The sequence below is a fragment of the Pyxicephalus adspersus genome, chromosome 5 (genome assembly GCF_032062135.1).
Source record: "Pyxicephalus adspersus chromosome 5, UCB_Pads_2.0, whole genome shotgun sequence".
Taxonomy (NCBI): Eukaryota; Metazoa; Chordata; class Amphibia; order Anura; family Pyxicephalidae; genus Pyxicephalus; species Pyxicephalus adspersus.
In genome coordinates this window covers 115,814,527-115,840,011 of record NC_092862.1, presented here as the reverse complement: position 1 = coordinate 115,840,011, position 25,485 = coordinate 115,814,527, and the positions used below count along the sequence as shown (strand labels likewise).

At 36.4% G+C, this 25,485-nt stretch overlaps 1 protein-coding gene across 2 annotated transcripts in view; it reads left to right on the top strand.

Annotated features, from left to right (window-relative positions):
• The window catches only part of SNX13 (sorting nexin 13), a 75,158-nt gene extending 58,650 nt beyond the window's left edge, over nt 1–16,508 (top strand). Inside the window, exons 17-26 of one of the 2 annotated variants that reach the window (XM_072412533.1) lie at nt 27–96; nt 1,420–1,595; nt 4,794–4,901; nt 5,333–5,443; nt 5,529–5,690; nt 7,168–7,239; nt 9,914–10,059; nt 10,237–10,305; nt 11,571–11,683; nt 12,380–16,508. In XM_072412533.1, the coding sequence (XP_072268634.1) occupies nt 27–96; nt 1,420–1,595; nt 4,794–4,901; nt 5,333–5,443; nt 5,529–5,690; nt 7,168–7,239; nt 9,914–10,059; nt 10,237–10,305; nt 11,571–11,683; nt 12,380–12,627 (1,275 nt within the window). In that variant the 3' untranslated portion in view covers nt 12,628–16,508. The remainder of the gene's footprint in view (nt 1–26; nt 97–1,419; nt 1,596–4,793; nt 4,902–5,332; nt 5,444–5,528; nt 5,691–7,167; nt 7,240–9,913; nt 10,060–10,236; nt 10,306–11,570; nt 11,684–12,379) is intronic. The other variant, XM_072412534.1, reaches the window with a different exon arrangement.
• The last annotated feature ends 8,977 nt before the right edge of the window (nt 16,509–25,485 follow it).

The window sequence follows — 25,485 nt, the reverse complement described above, 5'->3', positions numbered from 1 at the left end:
AAAATATAATATTTTTTATGTTTTAGTCACTGGACGACCTGTCAAATGTCAGCACTGAAGAGTTGAATCAGATACATGCGTATATTTCTGACACTGGTAAGAAATCTACTTTGTTTTGACTTTCCACGATTTTGGTTACTGCATTGTTACATCATCCATGTTTTCTGTGTTCAAATCTATCCCTTTATCTAAACTAAGTAATTACTGTTGTAACAACCTTTTCATCCTCATTTGTTCCTTTGCAACATTTTCCAGAAGCAGCAGAAAATAGCAGGCTATGATATTTCCATATGGAATACAGGGTTACACTCTGAAATTAGTGAGGGCTATAGCCAGGATTTTATTGTCACATGTAGTTTTACCATATATGAATTCTTTATGACATCACTTTCCAAAGTTTAATCTTCTGTATTGAGGTTAGACTGGGCAGTTTTTCAGATAGGCGATATGATATATCCCTCGTGTTTTATTAGCTCGAATAATACAGTGTTCAACCAAGAAATGTTTTTAAGCTGGATGGGAAGAATTTGTAGGCGGGTGGCAGCCCCTGTATTGTGACCCAACGATTCAGCAACTCTTAAAACAGCTGGGTGGTTTCTGAAAAGTGCTGGGTGGTGCGCCCGGCTAAAAGGTGCAGAAGGGGGCCTATATGGATCCAGTAGAAGTTTGTTTAATAGTTACAGTATTACATAATAGCTGTGTATGGTTAATGCTTAAACCATAAAATATTTGAGACTTTCGACTTTCCCTCCTGCTTGTATATACCTTATTTTTATGGAGCATGCAGTCAAGTAAGAATTTTTTTGTAGAGAGACTTATGTCTTGTTTGTCATAAAAGGTAAATGGTCACCTAATGGTTGCCTGTGATTATCTTCTAGGCAGTGCAAGGAGCCCCTGCATTACAATAAATCAACTTTTAAGGCAGTGTCACGTAACCTTTGTATTCCTGGACCTGATTTGCAATAGAGGTTTTGGCACTAGACTGTTAAACAGAAGAAGATAACCAAAATGCAAGCTTTGACCACAAATGACTTAATATACATAATAGGCAGCAAATCCAGGGGCTACACAAGGATATTAACATTGTTTTATACAATATAAAGAGGCCTTCCTGGTAGCAAAATGTTCCTGCACTAAAGATGCATGGTTAACAGAGCCAGTTACAGGATCATTTTAGGTCGTGTTTAATAAAGGGCCTGTTAGTCCCTTTGATGTCCCTAGTTTCTAAGTGCCCGATGATGCTACAATGTTCTGCACAAAATATTGTTTTGTTTTTCTATTTCATTCTTTTGTTGTTGCACCCATTTCGTTGTCATTTCATGTTTTCCTTTCTCCTTTGCTTTTTTTCTTTTTCTTTTTTTTTTTTTTGCGTGTGTGTGTGTGTGTGTCTTTTATTGTACTTCTTACATAAACTACCAGTTCATGTTGACTTTGACCCATATGCTGTGGCAGGAGTTTGTAATGAACATGGCAAGACATATGCACTGTACACCATCACTGTCCAGCGACGAAGCTTAGATGGCATTGAAGAATCCTGGAACACCTATCGACGTTACAGTGACTTTCATGACTTTCACATGCGGATCACTGAACAGGTAATAGTGGATGGGGTAGATGGGTGTATAAACTATCTTTAATCTGTACAGGTAAAATTTTGTAAGATTTTATAATCCAAGTAAAGTAGTTTTCATACACTACACCCTGTATTAATAGGAGATGAATGTCAAAGTTAAAAGTATGCAATCTAGAGCTTAGATAAAATAAGTAACGTTAGTACATATATATCAGAATTCTGTTATCTTAACAGCACTTGGGATCTTTTGCTTTCACTAAATATTTATTTAGCAGGTAAAAATAAAATCTTCTTGATGTACACAGCTTTATTCATGTATGTTAACATTTTAATTACCTTGTTTCTGTCCGTATTGTGCAATTGGGTACTATACATTAAGACTATGTTTAGACTGGCATGAGGTAACGCTTACCAGTGAACCGCTGCCTTGAGTGAGGTTTTATGAGTAACTTCTCCCCAGGACGCACCGTGGAGAATAACTGGGGATGACAGTGAGTGGGTACAGTACCAGTCACTACTGCTATCATTCAAATGTGCATACGTTGGCTCTTTGTATGAGTGGCCAGGCAGCTGTCAAGGTGCCGGCCGCCAGGAGTCATGCAGGATTGCTCGATTCCAAGGCAGGTCTGCCCTTATACTGCCATTTTACTCATTACATATCCAGGCAAGTCCATAGGTTACTTAATGCCCCTATCTTACCAATCAAATCTTTGGCACTTCCTGGTAGTGTTATGGTTCTTTTGGAGAGTTCTCACTACCTCTATAGCAAAATGGCTGTCAGTAGGACCGGAAATTACGGTACTTACTCCTAACAAACCCCAAATGGCAGTCAAAACCTGACCATAGTTTTATCTTTTTCCATGGTTTTAATCAAAAAAAAAAAATTGGCTGGGCACACACCCTTCACCTTTGAGAATTTGTAAATTTTTTTTTTTTTTAAGTTACTCTGGCTGCGTTTTTTTTTTTTTTTTTTTTTTGTCAGACTCTCCTACTTATCATAGCATACATATGTACTAATGTCTGTGTAACTTTGTTCTAACAAAGTGACTTCCCATACATAGTTTTATTTCTCAGTGAGAGAATAAACATGCATGTGTACTTTAGCATGGAATGTGAGGGTTAAAAGAGTTAAAAGTACTGCATATATGACATTATTACGTGTAAGGCTGCGTACACACGTTCAATAATTATCGTTAAGGATCTTTCACAATTCTTTCCAACGACAAAAGACTTAATGTGGCATGAAGAGCACTGTATATACAGCACAGTTCTGCTCTATGGAGAGGGGAGTGGGGGAGAACGACGAAGCGGCACGCCAGGACAGATCCATAAAAGGCGAACGCTGTAGTATCTCATCTGGTACTAGCCCTGAGGCAATTATTGGATGAGAATCATCTGATGTGTGTACGTAGCCTAAGTAATGCATTATATATTGAGGCTCTTTTGGCTGAGACGCTTTTGGTTTCATCCATTGTATAGTTCTTTTTCAGAAATAATATTAATTGATGACTGTTTATTTTGTTAAATCTGAATCCCATGTTTACAATTTGTCTTTTTACTTTCTCTGCTTACCTAATACAATATCACTCCACTATAGGAGATCACTTTAGGGATTTGACAATAATGTATCACAAGTCTCAGTAGTGAAGTTGTGTCTTATTTGTCTTGTAACACAAGTCAAATTTCTTTGCTGACAAATGTTGAGGATAGCAGAATACCCAGGGTGGAACAGTGGCCTGTAACATTTATTGTATTGGTTACAGAGCTTAGGAAGGAAAAACAGAGTTTGGGAATAGAGTGGATAGGCATTAGATGAAAGCTTATGGATCTGTGAGGTCTGGCCTTGAGACAGCTGTAGGCAATTCTGTGTGCCACCAGGAATATGACTTTTATTAGTTTTCATATATTGTGATATTCAGTTCTTGTAAAACTCAAGGGCTTAATCCCCAGCTGGCAGAAAAACTTATATTGTTGAAAAAAAAAAAATACATTTACAAAAAACACATTTTTTTCTGTGTTTAATAACTTTTTAAAATATGTACAATGTCTATTAAAATGATTGTCCTAAACTGTACCTAAATATCACCAATAACACTTTGTTTTGAAAGCATGTTAAGTGCTTTGCTAGGCATTGACTCATGCTCTGCTTCAAATGTCATTTGGCTATTAAAAGTGTTTCTGGCACAGTGTGAAAGAATAAATTTAGTTTCATGTTCAACTACACAAGTCTATTTAGTTTCAGGAGGTATTAGTGTCATTTACATGTCCAGTCTTAAGAAAGAGCCAAAATGTCCTTCTCTGGGGCCATTGTTACATAAACTCGGAAGGAATGTGATTGTATATCCTACTTCCAGCTGTCCGTAAACCCTGATCCCAAGGCTTAGTGGTTATTCCCACATAGTGAATTCAGTATTTGTTCTACTGTGAGATAAAATCAGTCTGAAGCTGTTTTCCACTCTTTTATCCCAGTCACAGACTGTGTTGTCTGCAGCTAAGACAAGTATAATGTAATAGTTATAAATATAGAACTGATTATGCTGAAGCTGATTAAATTGTGCTGTTTAGGTGTTAAATGCAATTTAAACATGGAGGTCCCCACAGATTCTTGGACCATTCATCTAGAAAACCTAGAGACTAGATTATTGCTGCATAATTCTAAACAGGTTTTGGCAGGGATTGGTGTAAATAGAGTTCTCTTTTTGTGATTTTAGCAGAACAAGCTCTTCTAGTCAAATATTTAGAAAACAATGGTATTGTTCATCATGATTTTCACAATCATTTTCACATGGAGGTAGCCCTGCTATAATTACTTTATCCATTGCTTACAGTACATTATTAGCCAGGTGTTCAGTTGAAAGAATGTCTTGGACAGTGGGAAATAAGTTAGCCTAAATTTGACTCAAAGAAAAAAAAATTAACCTAAGAGGCACAAATTGCCCATTGCTCAGGGAAGCCCTGGTAACCTCTGGAGGTTGGTTGGGGAACACTGGCCTAAAGTGAACATGTAGCATTAGTACAGGTGTTGTCAGCAATTCTGGATCATTAAACAACAGTTGATATGAGGTATAGAGTCCCCAGATCTGGCCAGATGGGTGGTTTCCTTTCTTTTGAAAGGCTTAATTTTATGTCTTCATAAAAGTATATGAAAAAGCCCAATATATAATGCTTACAATTCTAAATTTTATCATTCATTTTTCTTTTCTTTGTTCACATTTTGCAGTTTGAAAACCTTGCCAGTATCTTGAAGCTGCCAGGAAAAAAGACATTCAACAACATGGATAAAGAATTTTTAGAAAAGAGGAAAACAGATTTGAATGCATACTTACAGGTATTTTTCTTGTTCTGTTTACTTGAAGAATTGGAATTTTTGAAGTAATAGGAACAGTTCTTTATAAAGCATCTCTTTTACCAAAACGGCGCTGGTTCAGAAATGTGGGGTTTGTTTAAAGCAAGTTATTACCAAAGTATCTAATGAACTAAACAAATAACAACCAATGAGATTTGTAGGGCATCTTAACATTTTTTTTTTTTATACTTGGAAGAGAATATTGAAGGTTGACCTTTGTTCAGGTTATTGCAGTCTGGGTTCATATTGGGGGGCCCCCCCTTCCAATATTTTCTGATATAATCAGCACTGTCGCTGGAACAGGATTTCCATGGAGTTTCCCCACTTAGGGGACACACAGTAGTAAACAGATTTTGTGATTGGTATTTCCACTTTTTTTTTTTTCAAAATGTAATTTTTCTTCTTCATTTTAGATATTGCTAAGTCCTGAGTTGTTAAAGGCCTATCCAGCTCTGGCTCACTTTTTGTTTGATTTTCTTGAAAACAAAATTTACAACAAAGGAAAGGGAGACTTTGCTCGTAAGGTATGGTTCATGGCTGTATATATTGGAATATAGCAATTTCAACTCATGATGCTGAAACTGACCTTTACCTTGTTCTTTTACATAGATGGACACCTTTGTAAATCCTTTACGCAATTCAATGAGAAATGTTTCCAATGCTGTGAAATCTATACCTGACAGCCTGGCAGAAGGCATGAATAAGATGTCTGACAATATGGGCAAAATGTCCGAACGACTTGGTCAAGATATTAAGCAATCCTTATTTAAGGTATGGCTCTTCATGCATATTTATATACATTTTTTTAAAGCCAGCATCAATTTTCTGTCTGCCTTTACTAGACATCATGTCTTACAACACCCTTGTCCCTCCCTCACATTATTTTTAAAAATTCCAGTTCCCCTAAAAACTGTACCCTATACTAGAAACATATGTAAATATGTAATTTGAAGGGCTATTTTGGACATATTCCCTGTGCTATGAAGGACTCAAAACAAAACCCAAAGTTTTAGCTGTACACTAAAAAAAACTGTGTGATTGTGTCTTATGGTGGATTCATATTAAATGGCTAGGATAAATTTGTTTAAAAAGGTTAACTTGAACATTCAAATGAAAGGAGGGAAAGAAAGAGGTTTTGGGCTTGCAGATAGTTTTGAGAAACAAAATTGTTGTATTTAAACACATTTAGTAAACTAAACAAGTTCAGACAGATCTATACCTCATAACTGTTTGACACTTTACAGTATATGGGTAACCTTGTACATACGTATATTCAAAGAATACAAAAAAGGGTGATGAAGACCGTGCTTAAAGTGTAATAAATCCAACACGTTTTGCCACGAATGGGCTTCCTCAGGGATATGATAATAAGCAAGCTTAATGATCTGTATATGTACATAGAGATTGAATAATGAAAAAGAAAATTGAAATAAATACATTGTTTACACTGCAAGATCAATAATATATATAGGTATGTCAAAAGGATTTTTTCAGAATAATATCATTGACACAACCTATGAAAATTCTCATCAAGTAAAATTTAAAGTGATTGTATCAGATTTAACAAACATTATTCAAGTGATAAATGAAAAACAAATTATACAATGTTTATGGGAGATATATGTATCCATAGTGTGTAAATGCATAAGAAAGTCCATAGTGTATCCATAGTGTGTAAATGCCTCGGAAAATCGATAAGCTACTGTGCAGACAGAAAATGTAGGGTATAATCAATTTCTTACTTACGTATTTAATTTGATTAAGGTTGTAAGGGTACAGTGCTGGAAATTAATGATATCTAAACAAAACTTTGATTGAGGTAAAGGCTGTATCTAGGTAAAAATGAGTATATTAGTAAAAAAAAAATAACATTACATCTAGGCTAAATAGGATGTCTGGTCATTAGGGTACATACCCCAGGTCAGGAAAACTTTGAGTACTCTAATCAGTTCTAGGACTGGGTGTGGGGGGATATAGGTGACCCCAAAAGAAAGATGGTTTCATCCAAACAAGCTTTAGAGCACGTCAAAAGCAGGGAGAGGCAATTAGCCTCCCCATTCCTAGAATAGTATAATAAATGTATAAATAAATAAATAAATATATATATATATATATATATATATATATATATATATATATATATATATATATATATATATATATATATATTGTACAAACAACTGCCTAATGTTCAGCACAGTCCATTCATTTATGCTGACTCCTTATGTATGCTTTTTATTTGTTTAAGGCTCCAATCCTTGTACCAAAAGCCGATTCAGATCCTGAGCATTGTCGAGTATCTGCACAGTTGGATGACAATGTGAGTCTTTGTATTATAAATTATGTCTATTATATTGTGTGTATGTATGTATTTTTTTTTCCCATAAAACTGCTGATGTTATACATCATTTACAGCAAGTGAAGATGATTCTGTCCATGAGGGTATGAATGATGATGGCGTGCATTGTGATTTAATGGTGCTGTGGAACTATAAGTCCCATTAGGCATCACCATCTAGTTCTTATGTTTCCTACACAACTAAGGATATATAAAATGCAAAAACTTCTTTTGTACTACTTTTGTAAATGTATGAGTTCCATGTTTTATTTTTAACAAGGTAATATTGTCGCTTGCGACAACCACACATGACAATAGCATCCTGCTTAAACTCCCAACAATATATATAGCCTTTTCTGTGTATTTTACATTTCCTTTACAGCACTGTTGTACACCTTCCTACAGTGTGGTTCAATTGCCATATAAATTGTTACAAAAAAAAAAAAAAAATTAATGCAAATTATGGTATCTGATGTAACGGTCACTCTGACATACTTTTTGCATGCACGCAGCTTACACTAATGGCAGCACGGTGGCTCAGAGGTTAGTGCTGTGGCCTTTGCAGCGCTAGGTCCCAGGTTTGAATCTAAGTTAGGACTACTGCATGGAGTTAGCAGGTTCTCCCTGTGTCTGTGTGGGTTTCCTCCCACATCCCAAAAACATGCAGTTAGGTTTTATGGCTTCCCCCAAAACAGACCTTAGAATGTATTAAAGACATATGACTATGGTGGAAACGTTAGATTGTGAGCCTCTTTGAAGGGCAGCTAGTGACATGACTATGGACTTTGTACAGCGCTGCGTAAAAAGATGGCGTTATAGAAGTACTGTGTAACAAATAATACACTCAGCATTTATTACCTATACAGTGCGAATGGGTGCATGTGTTTCTTCATATTCAGATTTTTTTTTACACTTCATAGCTGGAATTGTACATCCTATTTTAGCGTGGAATATTTTACACCTTAAAAAAATTTTGAGCAGCTGTGGGAGAAAAAAACACTTCTGATTATTATAGAAGATGTGATAGTTTTCCCTTTATCTGGGAACACACCATTTACCATTTACAGAATATGATGATACGATAGAACTTACAGGACGGAGATTATTGGTGATTATATGGATATTGGTCATCCTCATAAATCTGCACCTGTCCCGCACTGTGAATTTTTATATGTCACATCAAAGCATTCCATATCATCTTCCTGGACATCCACACACTGCTGTCACTGTAATAAATGCCTTTCTATTAAAGTCCTTTGAATTGCCTGTCACGCCTGAAAGTGATCAGGTGCTTCATGTTCTGAGAGTTTTTCATCTGGATATTAAGGTGTAGTCATAGCAGTGCATTTATGTAACTTGTAGGATAATGAAAGGTACAGTTATGTTTTAGAAGACTTAAATATTTGGATTTAAGTCTTATTATTATTATTATTATTTTTATTATTAATAATAAACAGGATTTTTTATAGCACCAACATATTACCCAGCGCTGTACATTATATAGAGATCCTAAAGCATTTCATAAATCAGTATTGGTGAGTTATCTTGTCAATGTTTTAGCAGTGTAACCACCTAGCAGAGCTTATACCATATGCAGAAAGAACTGTTACCAATGATAACCAGTCTTATTTGTGTGTAGGAGAAAAACTAATGCAGCCACGCTAAGGACTGACAAACTGCGCTATATAAAATTTTTCATTTTGAGGTTGGCTATACTTTGAAGGCAGGTTTATTCCTGCAGGTTGTTTACTATACTCCTGTGAAAATCAAACCGTTATTACAAAACTTCTGATTCGCATGTTTATAGATAAATAACATAAATTGCAAATGGAAAGAAAATAAAACATGGACATGACAATGGCAGATATGCAAAAAAATATACACAACCTTTAAATGTAAGAAATGCATTACTGCACCAGATATGGAAAGGAAAATGTGTTTAGAATTTCGATCAGCCCAATCATGCAGACCACAGGACATCTTAAAATGGAAACTTGTTTTTATAAAATGTTTTATTTATTTTCTTATTCTGTTTTACATATTTAAGTTTTACAATATATATTTTAAAACATTCTTTTTACTATTTTTTTATTAAAAATATTTAATTTATAATTTAAAGCACCCATAATGCAAGATTCCCAGGACATTGTGTGGTTTCTAGAGAAAAGACACAGCAGAAGCTGTCTTTTATCAGGCTGTTTCTGATTGAAATTAGTTGTGCCCCATATGTGTAGAGCTGGGAGTAAGGAGTCACATTTATTTATTTTATTTAGTGGTTTCTTGTTAGTATTGGCTACCTGGATGCTAAGTTTGTTTGTTATGTTTTCCAAAATTCAGAATTCAAAATCAGAATTCAAAATTCAAAATCAGATTGCAGTGCACATCTTGAATATATCTAATGCACATATTGGACATTCCCATCAAGCTCTTCCCAAGCATTGTTTGATGTCTATTTTAAAGTTTCTTGCTGTAAAATGAAAATTAAAATACTTTTCAAAAATACTTAGGATGCCATGCAATTCTGTCTAACTGTAAAAGAACATAAAGTACTTCTTTCCTTTGTGTGGCTTGCTGTGTATAAGAAGATTCAGTGAATGGCGTGTTTTACTGTTGAACCTTTAACAGAGATGTCAAATAAATCTTTTTTTCGATGTTAGGATGATGACAATATTCCGTTAAGAGTGATGTTGTTACTCATGGATGAAGTCTTTGACCTGAAAGAAAGAAATCAGTGGTTAAGAAGACAGATTACCAGTCTCCTTCAACAGCTCATCAGGGCAACATATGGAGACACAATTAATCGGTAAAAAGCTTTGTTCAAGTTTAATGTGTGTTCTGCCTCATTAGACAGGTCACTAAACTTGTACAGCTTCCATGAAAAATATAATTTTTATTAACACTATAAACATTTATTATGCTTGACACAGCTGTTTATGGTATAGCAACTTATGCAGATGATTGGGGTTTTTTTTTGTTCCAGAAAAATTGTTGATCATGTGGAGTCCATGACATCTCCTGATCAAGTAGCAGATTATGTGAAGCATTTCAGGTAACTTTACAAGAAAAATAAATGACAAATGTAAGTGCAGTTGTGGAATGTGTGAGAAAATGTGATTCTGTAATCCTTACTATAGCTTGACTAATTTCAAAGACGGCTGTATTGCGTAAAAACGTAGGTGCTCAGAACATTGCTGTGCTGGGATCTTCTTCCTGGGCATTGTACACTGCTACTACCTACTCATTTTTTTGTGTCTCATGCACTAATGTATACTGTATGGCCAAACGTTTGTGGTCACCTGACCATTACTGCTACATCATATGGCCAAAAGTATGTGGACATCATCTTAAAGTTCAGGTGTTTCCACTGAAGGCCTTTTCAGTACAAAGACATTTTAGGCCCAGGTTTACATATGTGTTTTTTAGCACATTTACACACATTATTTTAGGGCCTTATATTCATTTTAAATCAGCCTGAATTATTGTGACAAAAACAAACCTGACCCTATTTCAGGAATGCAATGTATGTGGTGTGCTGCATCACAGGTGACTTTCCTCCCCAGCCTACTGTTGCACATTGGACAAAATGCAACAGAGGGTATGGCGGAGAGCAGAGATGTGGGTACTTCCCTTATAACACTATGCATCAACAGCAACGTTTGGATTAAAATTTGTTTTACATGATTGTTTTCTCTAGAAGTGTGACCATTGTATTGTTGTGAATTAGGTCACATATGTTCCCAGACAATGTTTAAAATTTTCTGGAAAGCCTTTCCAAATAAGTGGAGGCTGTAATAGCCACAGGAGAAAAGCATAGATTTGCAGCATACAGAAATGTATCTGTTTAAAACACACCTGTTCTTTGTTCATGCAAAGGCAAGAAAAAGGGATGGAGAAACAGTTGAGGTCTGTGTCCAGCCACCTAGGAGTTGCATACAGCTTTTACCTTTACACCTTGCAGTTCCATATCCACTGACCACCTTCTACAGTTCAGCTCAGTATTCTATCAGACCAGGCACTTGAAAGCGCATTTGGCAGAGACCAGATTTTCCAAATTTGTGCCAAGTTTCTTAATTGGCTTTCATTGCTTTTTCAATGAACATACTGATAATGTTAAATAATTTAACATTCATTTCTAATCTATGCAATGGAAAACTATCAATTCCAATTGAATTAGTTTTTACAACAGGAACAATTTTTTGTTTTTCTTTAAAGATCACAGATTATCAAACTTTTCATATACTGCAGTTACCCATTGCATTGTTTTTAATTTTAGCATACACAATGTGTAACTCTTCAAGTGGTTATTAATTACAGAGACTCCTTTTGGCCAAATGGAATATTGGCGGAAACAGCCACCGACCGAGACCGCAGTATACGAATGCGCACTAGAGTGGCAGCAAAAACCAAGCTGCTGGAAATTATGCCAGGTATAGTGATCCCACCTTTCTCTTTTCAGGACAGTGCCCCAAAATGGTTCTTCCAGATTAGAAAAGTAATTTATCAATACATTTCCTAGTGAATATTACATCCTTAAATTATATTCCTTATGTTTTGTTCAGCCTTTGTATTTTCCTATGTTTTATTCCCCTTTGTTTTGCTTCTTCTGTTGGTTAGGGGCTAAAGGTGACAGACTTCTACTGAGCTCTGCCTGTTTGCCCTAAGCATAGAATTTTAACTTATACTAATTGTAAAGAACAAATGCAGCAAAAAGGCATGACGGTGAATCAAAAATGTAGTAATGGTCACCCATTAATGCTGTTGTGTATTTAAAATAATTAATTGTATATTAACTTCTACTATAATTGCATGATTTTGAATTGGTATAGGTCTCTTTGCACATAGCGACAGAGGGGTGACATTAGGTGCCAATCAGATGCTGCAATGCACATATGCTAACGGGAAGAAAGGATAGTGTGAGCAGATAGAGTGAATGCTGCTACTTTGCGGAGGAGACCAAGCTTTATTGCTTGAGTGCAGCAAAGAAAAGTCAGGTCACCAGCCTGGCTCCTTGGTATTGTAGGTGTTTAAAACTCAAGAATAAAAATACAGAAAAATAAATCCTGCATTTTAGGCATTTTGCTGTTGTTTGGCCTTAAATAAAAGAACACCTTTCTTTCTCATAGATGAACTGAAGCACATCATTGGGGCAGAAACAACGCGGAAGGGCATCCTTCGTGTCTTTGAAATGTTTCAGCACACCCAACTTAACAGGAGACTTGTATATGTGTTTTTGGAAGGCTTCCTGGAAACATTATTTTCACAATGTAAATTCAGAGAGCTTTTTAACAAACTGCATTCGAGATCGGAGAGAATGCGTCGATACAGACAGAGACTGCAATCTTCTCATGCATCTGCCTTACAGAAAAGGTGACACTCCAACTTTTCTAGTTGTGCCCTGAAGACTCTGCAGTGTTTTATCCTGGAATTGCTGAACAGCGGTTTGGGGATACTCCCTGGGGCTTAAAAATGATGTCTCCACATCCGTCATATTGTGTCTTGTAGATTATGAATTCATTCACAAGTTACTTAGTAGATTATGAATTCATTTACAAGTTACGTAGCTCTAATCATCCTTCTACTGTTCAAGCATTCATCGGTTGAAAAACATCTTTACTCGCTGAAAAAAAGTACCGCTGCTACCAATTTTTCAGAGAAAGGCTCGATGGGAGAACTCAAGATTCTAGTAATTTGGGAAAAGTGCCAGACTGTATTTTTCTACATATTCTTCAAGCACAAATACAATGCTATGCTGGAGGATCAACAAGTTGGTGTTGTAAATGGAGAATTGTGCAATGGGCAATACTATTGTGGTGTGAATGAATGCTTGATAGGGTGGGATTAATGTTCTCATGTAGCAGACAAATTGAAATTCAGTGAATGCAAATCACATAACAGAATGAACTTTTTAGCTGACAAGGCCATTTCCTGCAATCGCTGAACCTAGGAATCATCAGCGGACAGCAAGTACAAGCTACACCATACTCCCTATGTACCATTCATTTAAATCTGTAGTTTTTGCATTTTTAATTCAGGCTTTTCTATTTCACTTACAATCAGTCTGGCCATTTCTGTTTGGCTTGGTTAGGCTATTTTTCAGGTTGGCTTTGAAACAGTGGCTTATTCTTTGATCACACTTTTGGCTGACATATTGCTTTCCTCCAACTATGAGCTTTATATTTACTATAAGTTTGGGGCCTGCAGCAATACCAAATGACGTGGCAGTAAAATAAATCATTTACAGCTATTGATGGTTCTTTTGAGTCGGGCTGCAGGTCAGGTTCACTGTTACAAGGACCACATTTTGTTGCAAGAGGGAAAGTGATAATTCATAGTCGCACCTTAGCAAATGAAGATTTGGAAATGTTCTAAAACGATTAGTAGTGAATTAGCTTCTCCAGGAAAGTGGTAAACTCTTTACATTCACCTAAAGAGAAATCCGTTTTGAAATTGTTTGATTATGGATAGTGCACCCTAAAAAACTCACCCACATCCAGGCTCTCAAGTAATAAATCAAGGGCTGTAAACAGAGTGGACATATCCATATCTGGAAGTATTGCTACCACTGAGTTAAACCATACCAATCTGAAAACGGTGTATACTGTTCCACATATAATTAATCACAGTATTGAAATGTACTTTTTCCCAGTGGATCAGTGTCATTGAGCCAAGAAATGTGGCTTGTGGCATCCTTGTGAGGGCAAGGCCATTATTACATCTTTCTACACAGAACCATTGGGCATAGTCACAGCTATCTTGTTTTTTTTTTTTTGTTTTTTTTTTACTTTAAATGTATTTCTAATTAACATAAAGTAATGCTTTTATTGATAACATTTGTAATATGTCGATGTCTGTTTGTCCATTCTTAGTTTGAACCAAAAAAAGTTTAGCATTTTTAAATATTTTCATACTTAATGTGGATAGAATTTTTGGCACTTAAGGGGGTATTTCCTTTTAATATGTTGCAGAATTGTCTTCATAATTTTTTTTTTCTGATTTGTTTATTCTAGATAGCTGTGAGCAAGTTAGTGATGGATTCCAGTTACCTGGCACTGCATATAGTTGATGCTGTAACATGTTGAGTGTAATCAGTTATTCTGGCCACACATTAATGTTTGACACCAAAAACAGGGTATTGTAAACTCAACACTTTAAATCCTTTTAAGCATTAAGCTCTAGATTGAAAGGTTTGTGTACACACAGATAAGCAATGCTGAGTGAGCTTGGTTCGCTACACAGTGAAAAAGCCAGTAAAACGCATTAAAGGCTTCTGTGTATATGCCTGTACATTGAACATGGCACAAGCAGCTATACAGCTTTTGTGTAATTGGTTTCACTTCTTTCTGAATCTTCTATATAGATCATAGTCTTAAAGTTTGCATAGCCTTAAATCCGTTAAATCATTATGAATGTTACAGTTCCTCAAATTCTTTGAATTATGCTAGTTCTTTTGTCTACCAAAATTAAGCCAAGAACCGTGGTTTCTAATAACCAATACCAATCAATTATACTTCACCTTTTATCCAATCAGAATAGTGAACATTGATCACCGGTCATTTGAGTCAGCTGTGTGTGGCCAGATCTGCCAAAGGTTTCACTAACCTGGTGATGGACAAACATAATAATTATGTCATTCTTGGCACAATGAAAGTGAATTAGGAATGCCACATTAATGCATGTTGGTTTAGTGTGTACCTCCTTGCATCCAGGCCATTCAAAATTTAAGCAACTCTCTCTTGCACAATCAACCGTATTTGGAGATAAATACAATGGCCATTTTTGGGGGGGAAAAAGGTAACATTCTCTACAAAAAAAATCTGTGTGTGACCTTCATTGTAAGCTTTGCATTGTTAGTACACTCATGGGCTTCTTTATTAGGTAAACCTATGTAGAATCCTATAGGGTGAACATGGTCAGCAACAATACTCAGGTACACTGTGACATACAGAAGACATTCAGTTGGTATTAGAAGGCCGGTCCACACCAAGAATCTGTTCATATTTTGTAACTGATAAATCCTCCTATTACGATTCAACCTGGTGTGCACTTGCAATTTCCCTTACAATGGTTGTACAGATTAAGTATTGAAGCATCTGTGACCTTTCTCCTCCAACCTTTCCCATTAATTAGTTTTAAACCCACAGAACTGCTGGTAAGTGAACCTTTTTTGCTTTTCTTACTATTATCCTTAAAAAAAATAGTGGTCTGCAGGATGATGCGGTCACCAACATACATTATTTCTGTGATCAGATTTTAGATCATGCCTCTTCCTTGCTCTAATCATTGAGTTGAACAACGCCTAAACCTCTTGACCATGTTTGCCTGCTTTATGCATAGACTTGCAGCCATGTGACCTGCTGTTCTAATTAAGAGGCTACTGAGTGTAAGTCATTGTGTACACAATTTAGAGTACTATACATATATATATATGCTGGGATTTGTCTAACAATGATAGCATTTTGGAATGGTTAGAGTTAATCCTAAATTGCGTAATTCAGGTTTCAATCACTCCAGCCATTTGATTTATTTTTTATTGTGCTTGATTGGTTGAGGCCACCATTTATAGAAAACAGTATAAATGTAAGTGTGTGTGTGTGTATGTATGTTTGTGATGAAGCCCTTGCTCATTATGTAATGCCGTGTCATACTATGTTTAACACTTCAAAGAATTTTAAAATATATATTTTTTTAATCTTAGTTTTTTTCATGATTTAGTGAATCTGCAGAGTGCTGCTCAATGGCTGCTGTACCAGACTGTGAAGCAGTTCACAAATTAAACCTGCCATCCACTCTGTTGTAGAATCCTGCAAACTGATTGTACAATGTGGTGTGTGTGTATGTGTATGTATGTATGTATGTGTGTGTATATATATATATATATGTATGTATATATATATATATATATAACATGCAGCTATATATTACAGCACTTTTGTGTCTACAAAGCACCATCCATTATTTGGATGCTTTGATTTGTTGCTGGAAATGTGTGCCATTGTTCAAAACAAATGCTTTTGTTTTTAGCCTTAATACTTAGTTTTTAAGCAGTTTAACCATTTATTTTTGGTTCTTTTCCAATCATTATACTGATGGCGTCAGATATATAGTCTACAAGGATATTCTCTGGCTTTTCAAACAAAAGTTTAACAAGTATTGTTTTTGTGTCATTTTAAGATGTGCAATATTCATATGCAATATTGAAGGTGTCACTGAGAGTGAGCCCTGTAAATAAAGCTATACATTTTCTTGTATTGGAGGGCTGAGAGTTGCCTGTGTATAAAATTGTACACACAATTGTATTGTAAACACAAATAAGGGTCTGCTAGGGATGTCTGGGAGTATAGAAATATACATTGATCAACCAAAACATTACATCTTATCACTGCATACCTGAAATACAGCTAAATACCTGACGTTCTAGATGCCTTGAACAGTAATCCAGCCAATGTGGACCTTGGTCAGTTTTTCAGATCGTTAGGCTTGTCAATCTTCCCTGTTTCCAAAACATTTACCTTCAAGAACTGATTATTTGATTGCTGCCTAATACATTAGGTCATTGTAACAAATCAGTTGAAATTCAATAAACATTGTTACATAGGTTGAAAAAAGGCACAAGTCTGTCAAGCACTGGTATAAACATACCAGAAACCTACATATTCCCCATAGAACTATATATGCACTGTTAATCCGAGGAAAAAAAAACCCTAGAACCTAGTTCAATTTTACTCCCAACATGAAAAAAAACGCCTCCCTGATTCCGTGAGGCAATTGAATGTTGCCTGGATCAACAGTCTCCAGGTTCATGTCAGTGATTATTATTTTTTGGCTGATCACCAAAGAATACTAAGGGCAGAAACGGAAGTGTTCCATCGAATCTGCCTTTCCTGCCCCATGTTTTCTTTATATTGGTATTTTTTAAATACAGCTCCCTTTATCTGCAAGAAACACTTGGGCTACATACACACGTCGGATGATTCTCGTTCGATAATCGCCTCAAGGCTGATACCGGACTAGAATTTGACCTGTGTATAGGGCTCGTTGTCCGTCGTCCATGGATCTGTCGTGGCGGATCCACAAACAATTGTAATAGAAGTGAAGGGGAGAGAGAGCGCATTGGGGTGCCACTCCGTCATTCTCCCCTGCTCCTTCATAAAGCAGAACAATGCTGTATGTACAGCGCTCGTTCATGCAATGTTCAGTCTTTTGTCGTTGGAAAGTGTCGTAAATGATCCTTTCCAACCTGTGTGTACGTGTGTATGCAGTCTTACTCTTAAGTGCATTAACCCACAGCAACCAATCCAATTCTATTTAGATAAGGCCAATTACAACATAAAATAGTAATCCATACTGAATATCTGCACTGGGGCAAAAAGTTGTAATAAGTAATGCAATACACAGGCGTTTCTTATCATCCTCATCCCAAAGTTCTTCCTATCTAAAAAAAAAAAAAAAAAAAAAATATATATATATTATATTGTTGGAATTGACTTTTTGCCAGTTTAAATATTTGTGAGCTCTTCAGCATCCCCAACACCCTACCTTCAATGCCCGGCCACAATATAAAGGGGAGAACTAAAGCCAGGTCAGCTGTACTTGCATCAATGTTCAAAAAAATAAATTCCCAGCAGCTCTGTTTCAAATAAAAAAGCATATGGGACTGCCTATTGTTGTTTCAAGTGACAGTGGGGCAGATTTATACACTGTGGAGGAAATAACAGTGTCTGTGTTGTCCATATCATCCAACCAGATACCTTTCTTTAATTTACTAACCTCTAGTGATGATGTGACATCTGGAAAACACAGACATTTCCCTCACTTTTTTAAAAAGGGAACCCCATTGTTTGCAATATTTTGCACATTGTTTTCATTATTCTTCCCTGCTGACCAATGTGTATCGTTTACATACTACAACATAGAGCTTAAGTATGCTGATTTGTAAAGGATTACAGGAACCAGACTAACGTTTGTTACCTGGGATTTGTAAGCTGAAGTTTAGTTCCCTATCTGACTGTATCAGAAATACAAAGCTGAAAGTTTTTAAAAGTATGTTACAAGAATAAGCTGCATGGCTTCGTCACAAATGATCAGACTTCTCTGCCTGTGTAACAGTACCACAGAGTTCATGAAATCCTAGGGTGGTATGTCATTTTTATGTGCAAATATTTCACCAATATCTCTGTGGTTGGCTCCTTTCATTCAGCCAAATTTATTTTTCGTTAGAGTATTTTAGATCTTTTATAAGCCAGAACAAACACCGTCTAACAGTACTTCCAAAACCAAAAAGTTGATTTTAAAAGCTAAAGGCAGACTTTTTTTAATTCTGAATAAATCTGGAAAATTTGTTGCTGTTCCATTTGAGATTTCACTTTTTGTCTCTGTGACAGTGGAACATGAGCGAAGTGTTACAGAGACAGAAAGACATAGAGACTGGTATCCTTATAGAGGATCTGCTATTCCCCATTTTACTGAAGTAAAATAGCCCAATTTATAAAAGGGTAATCCATTAGATGGCCATAAAAGTGCTGTAATGATCAATAAAATATCACGCCGATTCATAAAATTGGTTATCAGCTTGTAATTACTAGGGTCTGCATATTTTAAAAATGGAGATCAGCGTCATCACCAGTTCGCAGCTCCCCAGATAGCAGTACACTTTGGTGGTGGCAAACACCATGGAATAAAAAGGAGATCAGTTGTAAATAAAGAAATAGATTTTTAAAAACTGGTGAATAAGAAAGTAGTGATTTGTTTTCTGACCGCCACTATTTTATATTTTTGTCCCAAAGTGTGATGCTGCAGTCTCCTCACCTATATCTAGTAGAAGTACTCCCATTCAACCGGATGTTTTTTTGTAATATTAAAGATGTTTTGCAGCCTATCCAAGCTGCTCTTTATTGGTCACAACTCATAAAGCAGCTTGGATAGGCTGCAAATTATTTTCAATGCATTACATAAAAACAAGTCCAGATGAATAGGACTACTACTACTAGATATACAATGACCTGGTTAAATGAGAACCTTCATAGGCATCTCCCCACTTCTCATCACTTTCTGTCCAAACTTAGATGAAGGGAAATCTCCTCAATGGGACATGGATTTTAAATAAAAACAATGGCTGGATTTTTAAGTGGCAGGGCTAAAAACTGGGTGTTTTTATTGAAAATTTTAAAGGCAGTCCTGACAAGTCCAAAGGACCCCTTCATAAAATGAGTTACAAGTTTACTGGTACCTGACTTCTGATGAACTATCGACACCTTGTTCCTGGTCTGGTGAAATGACAACTTAGTTGTTTTTAATTCTCTTCACGGTTTCCTGTAAAATCTATGCCCTCTTGTTTTAGGCTTCCATGTAGAGGTTTAATGGAATTATTTATATTTATCACCCTTTTGGTAACAGCAGCTTTTTAAAAGGAACATGCCTGGACTATATCATTTACACTCCCCACAGTAGAAGGAGGCTGTCTAAATGCTCCTGGTTTGTAATGTTTAAGGTGATTGCTAAAATCATTTGATTCTAAACCTTGTAAAATACCGAACTCAAGATATTTCTCCTGTCTCAGATATCCACAAAATGGTTTCATATCAATATGACAAAATGCTGCTTTAGTGCATGAAATCACTGCATATGGTATATGCTGGGGTGGAAATAGAGATTCAGCCCTGTTATCTAATACATTCCTTGTGTTCTTGTATCACTTTATTAAATGTGTGTCAGGTTCTGGCAAACAAGTAGTCATTTTGGAGGCCCAAAAACGCCTAGATTTGAAGGAATCCAATAAATCGTTGAAATAAAAATTTGCACCTTCTATAAGGAGGTCAAAAATGGTTGCTTGCATTGTGTATGCTTTAAGGAGTTACTTCACGAATGGTGTCCATTGGAGGGGTGAAGGGGTCTGCTGTATATGACTGTCCTCTGTCACAGTTCTGCTTAGCTGCTGGTTTATGATTCCACATTCTCTGTGTGTGGTTGGTTTCATAGACTGAGGCTTCTCAAGCTGGAACACACGACTGAGCAGACTTTAATGAGCCAATGCAGCATGATCGTGACATCACACTGTTTTTACATTTCTATAGACTTTTATGGGGCAAGAAGCAGATTTAGTTCATCATGTTCTAGCCCAAAGTGCCTGCACCTACTTTACTGTTCAACTATCTGAATCTGAGTTGGAATGCATTGAGAAAGTCATATGTGTAGAGTACAACAATCTCCTCCTCCTTCACTCTTCACCATTCAGTGGAATACCCCTTTATGGACTTGTTTTATAAGTCTTTAACACTCCCAGGTTTCCAAGCTGTATGGTCTTTCTGTCCCGTTAAAATATTACTATAGCATATGTTATGAATATATCTGAATATGAATTGTGCATATCATTGTATAGTAAATGCTAGCTATGTGCCTATTTGTTTTATGGATGCTATTTCCACCCTTTCTGTGTCTCCCCTTATTATTTCCAAGCAACCGAATGTTACAATGATTTTTTTTAAGAGTTGAAAGGAACATTTTTTTAAATTTTATTTTTTGTCCATCTGAGAAGCTGGAATTACTGATAACACTAATAAAGTATTAACAGAAACTCATTGTTGTTCTTTGTTTGGAACGAATGTTATTTATAGTATCTGTAAAAGAAATGTGTCCAGTGTTGTGATCATTCTGCAATACAACCAGTGTATAACACTGGGGAACAATTTTGAACACATTTTTTGTTGACTTCAATTTTTAAGCTTGTTTACACTAAAATGGATATGCTGATTCTAAAAGTGCAGTTAGTTTTCTTCTATCACGTCAGTTTTTTTTCTATACCGCTTTTATTAATGCGAATACTGTAGGGTGGATTTGTATAGGCAATTCACTTACACACAAGACAATGGTCAGAGGTTGTGCGCTGCTCTGCGTAGTTAATGTAGCAAAATGTATTTTTCTACTTACACATGTATTTCCTTTCTTTCAGATCATGTCTGACTTTGCTGTTTCACGTCGTAAGTGCCTAAACAACCCTAATTCATTTTGTTCTATCTGTGGCAGTTTCATCATTCCCAGTCAAAGGGCGAATATCAACACATTTGTAGAGCAAGCCTATTTGGCATATTTCACCAGGTAAACCTGGTGATCAAGATAAGTGTTGGGCCCCTCATAAGGTGTGCAAACAGTGTGTCTAGGGTTTACGGATGTAGACAAAGGGAACACGTGATAACATGCCATTTGCTATACCTATGGTTTGGTGAGAGCCAGGAGAATATTTCAGTTACTGTTACTTTTGCATAGTGAAATTGTCAGGATATGACCTAAGAGGAACGAATTGCTCAAGGAATCCATAGTAACTTCTGAAGAAGCCCTAGGGTTCCACGGAAAGCACAGTTGAGAAACACTGTATTACATAGTACTAACTAACCAACAATGAGTTACCTTTCAGGTTTATTACAAAAAACAAGACTGCAGTATACCACCAGGTATGTAAATGTCCCTACAAACCCTCAGCCTTTCCCAATATTTTTCCCCAGAGAAACCCTGCAATTATTTTTTGGGGAACTCCTGGTAACAATGGAGGTTAGTTGGAGAAATTCCCCCTTACACTGGTGATCAGAATACCACCCTTACAGACAGCTTTAAAGACCACTGGTGTTGTGCCAATGGCTTTACCAAATCAGCCCTAATCTATCTGCCTGCAAAGCTGAAAGAGCAATGCTAAGCAGTTACATCTCGGGGAACCCCTAGGTTCCCTACCTCACCTTGAACCCTGGATGAGAATGGCTGCTCTATGAACTGTACGTTGAAAAACTTAGGTTTTTAGTTCCGCTACCATTTTTAGCCACCAGGTGACTTTATTTTAGTATTCTGGGTGCTTTGGTAACTGTAAGAAACTTACATATGGGATTCTGTACACTAAAACAGTGTTTTTCAACTTTTTTTGAGCCACGGCACATTTTTTTACATTGAAAAAATCCTGCAGCACACCACAAATCAAAAATGTTACAAAATGACACTCTGTAGCTAATTCTTTTGTCTCTAAGAATAAACAAGAAAACTGTTACCTACTGCCACCCACTGACATGGAAGAGTATTACATTACTCTGCCAGTCACTACAGCACAGACACTCGACAATGGTAATTGGATAATTTCCCACGGTACACCTAAAGATCTCTCATGGCACACTAGTGTGCCGCGGCACAGTGGTTGAAAATCACTGCACTAAAACATTTAATATCATGTTTGGGCCTCCAAACTATAAGAAAAAAAATACAGTGGTACTTCACACTGTGATACAAATATTTCATTTATTCAAATATTAAAGAAAACTTTTAGCTCAACTGAGTGTTCTCCTCCAGATTTTTTTAAGCTGGTTGGGAAGAAACTGTAGGCAAGTGTCAGCCCCTGTATTGTGCCCCAATTTTCCGGTAACCTCCTAAAAACTATAAGATAGTTACTTAAAAAGGTTGGAATTAACATTTACATTAGAAAACCTTTTTATAAACCGTACAATGTCCATGTAATTGTGTTTTTTTTTTTTTAACTGCAGGTTTTGCTAGCTTATATTTAAAAACATTACTCTCTCTCTCTCTCTCTCTCTCTCTCTCTCTCTCTATATATATATATATATATATATATATATATATATATATATGCAAGAAAGTATTAGTTTAAACAACTCCTGTTATAAGGTTACAACTGTCTGATCCTGCATTATCACATGCACTTGATTGTGCATTATCACTGCACTTATCACATGCACTGCATTCACCTGTAGTTCTTTCACTAAGCTGGTCTGAAGCAGTGATGTGCAGCCAACACTTGAATGCATGTAGATAGAAAAGACCTGATTTACCTTCCCTGGCGGTATTCTCGAGTGTGGCTCGGGGTTAATTTTCAATACCAAAAGCCAGGGAGTTTTCAAGTTTTACTTGGTTCCCACGTTCCCACGTTCCCACGGTGTCCTCCAGCAATGCTAGGCTACACAGATTCCTGCATCTGCATCCCCGGCGTGTGAATGTTGGGGACGCGAGGCCAGGGGAAGTAGATGCCAGGCAGTGCAAGCGTGTGCCTGGAGGGCGGGACTGTATGGCTGGGAGGCCGGACCAGGTGGATAATTTAAAATAATAAGTATTTTTTAATGTACCGTTTTGACATTTAAACATACTTATTATTCAGACTGCCAGAGAGGTTAATAAGCTGTCCAAGGCTGTAGAAGTTACTTCTGGGATATTTTTATTTCCCTATGTAACTTCCCTAATAGTTACATTTTGGGGAACCTGGGTGATCGAGCAAATCTGGAATGGATCTGGTCCAGGATTGAAAAGAAAGAAAATACCTTCCAAGAATGGATCTAAAAAATCCATTCCAAGTTTGCTGGATGGCCCAGGTTCACTGATGAGTCTATCTTATCCAGCGTTGGAGAGCTTTAATAAATCAGGCCCAAAGTGGCCAGAGGAGATAGACACCATCAGGTTACAAAATATAATGGAAGCAGTAAAAAGTGAAAACCAATGTTTTATGGAGAATGCCAATTGTTTATAATATATGCAGTGCATTACCAAAATAAATGACATCCTATAGGGGTTCAGATTTTCTTTAATTGTGCTGCTCACGGACTGCAGAGTATCATGTACATATCCTCTGTCACATAATAGAATATCTAATCCACTCTACAAGAGCCAGGCAAAAGGTTGAGTACATGGGCAGCCAATTAGCTCTTTAAACATCCTTCTTTCCCTTTAACAGTAAGTATACTTTATATACTTGTACATGTTTTATTTCAGTGGCAATTATAAGCACACTAATAATGTCTGATTTTATAGTGTTACGTAGGTGTGATGTGTACTATATCCAGGGTAATGAATCGCCTGCATGGATATGTTCCTTGTAGAGATCCCGGGCTCCTTTTGCTAACAGGTTTTGGCTCATGCTTCCTAATAGCACAAGTTATTGCCTATTGGCAGGTGTTAGGCCCTGTACCTTTATGCTTGCCCTTTGTACTTTCATTAGTATGGAGCCTAACACATTTTGTAGGAATGCTGGTGCTATAAACTCCCTGTGGGCAAATTGTTTTGCAACCTTTTATTCCACACAAATAATCCCCTATACTTTTATTTTTTGCACCTGCATTAAATAAATGAATATTGGGAGCATGTTTAACGTCCCTGCTTGAAATGCCATTGTCACCTCTGCTCCCAGATCTATTTGTTCTATTTGTTTAATTTCCCGAGATTTGTTTTTTACCAGCTGCATTCACCGTTGAAATAAACATATTTTCCATCTGTTTTACAATACCAGTTAGATACTTAATTTTGTTGATTTCTTCCATAAGCATGATGTTATTTAACATATTCCCTGGCCTTACATAGAACAATCAATTGTATTTGTAATTTGTAGGTACTTCTCAGTAGGATATGTAAAGAACCTTCAGTGTTGTATATAGTAACCAGATACTTCCTTTCTATGCCTGTGTTTAGAGATCATGCTGGTTATTGTGGGTTAGATTCTGTTACATAAAGACTGCCAACAACCAGTTTGCATGAGCAATCACTCTTAAGGTGTTATAGATTGCTAAAGCCATGAAAATTTCAAGATTATAGTAAGATAAATTTAGGCTTCCATTGATTACCTCTTTACCTCTGTACAATGCAAGTGCCCTGGTGATCATTTCAAGTCCTACAGCTGAAATGTGTGCAAGAGCTGAGCCAGGTACTCCAGTTTCCTTCTACATTCTAAAACATGCAGTTAGGTTAACTGGCTTTTCCTTAAAAATTGCTATTAAACTCTCTTGAATATGACAATGGCCAGGACATTAGATTTGTGAGCTCTTTTGATGGATAGTTAGTGACATGACATGACTATTATGTGTAATGTGTCAGTGCTATTTAAATACAAGGTGCACATATGCATTGTGCGGAACATGTGTGGGGTGTGTTTTCAAATGATAAACTTTTTTCTGGATATTTTGTAATGTTATTAGCCCTTTGATTTACATAGGCTGCCCCAATGCAATTAGTGTCAGTGCAACACATTATTATGCCAAGGTCTGAATGGACAAAGATTTCTTGAAACTTCAGTGTTGAGTAAATACACATGTAAAGGTGACCATGCTCTGTTAGCTTTTTACATTAGGTTAGTTTATCGTTTTTTTTTCTAAAACACTTTAATTATAATTAGGTTCACTTTATTGGCACTTGCTGTCTGTAGCAATAGGGTAATCTAAGAACACAAACTGCAGATTCTGGGCTTAGAGCACCACTAAAT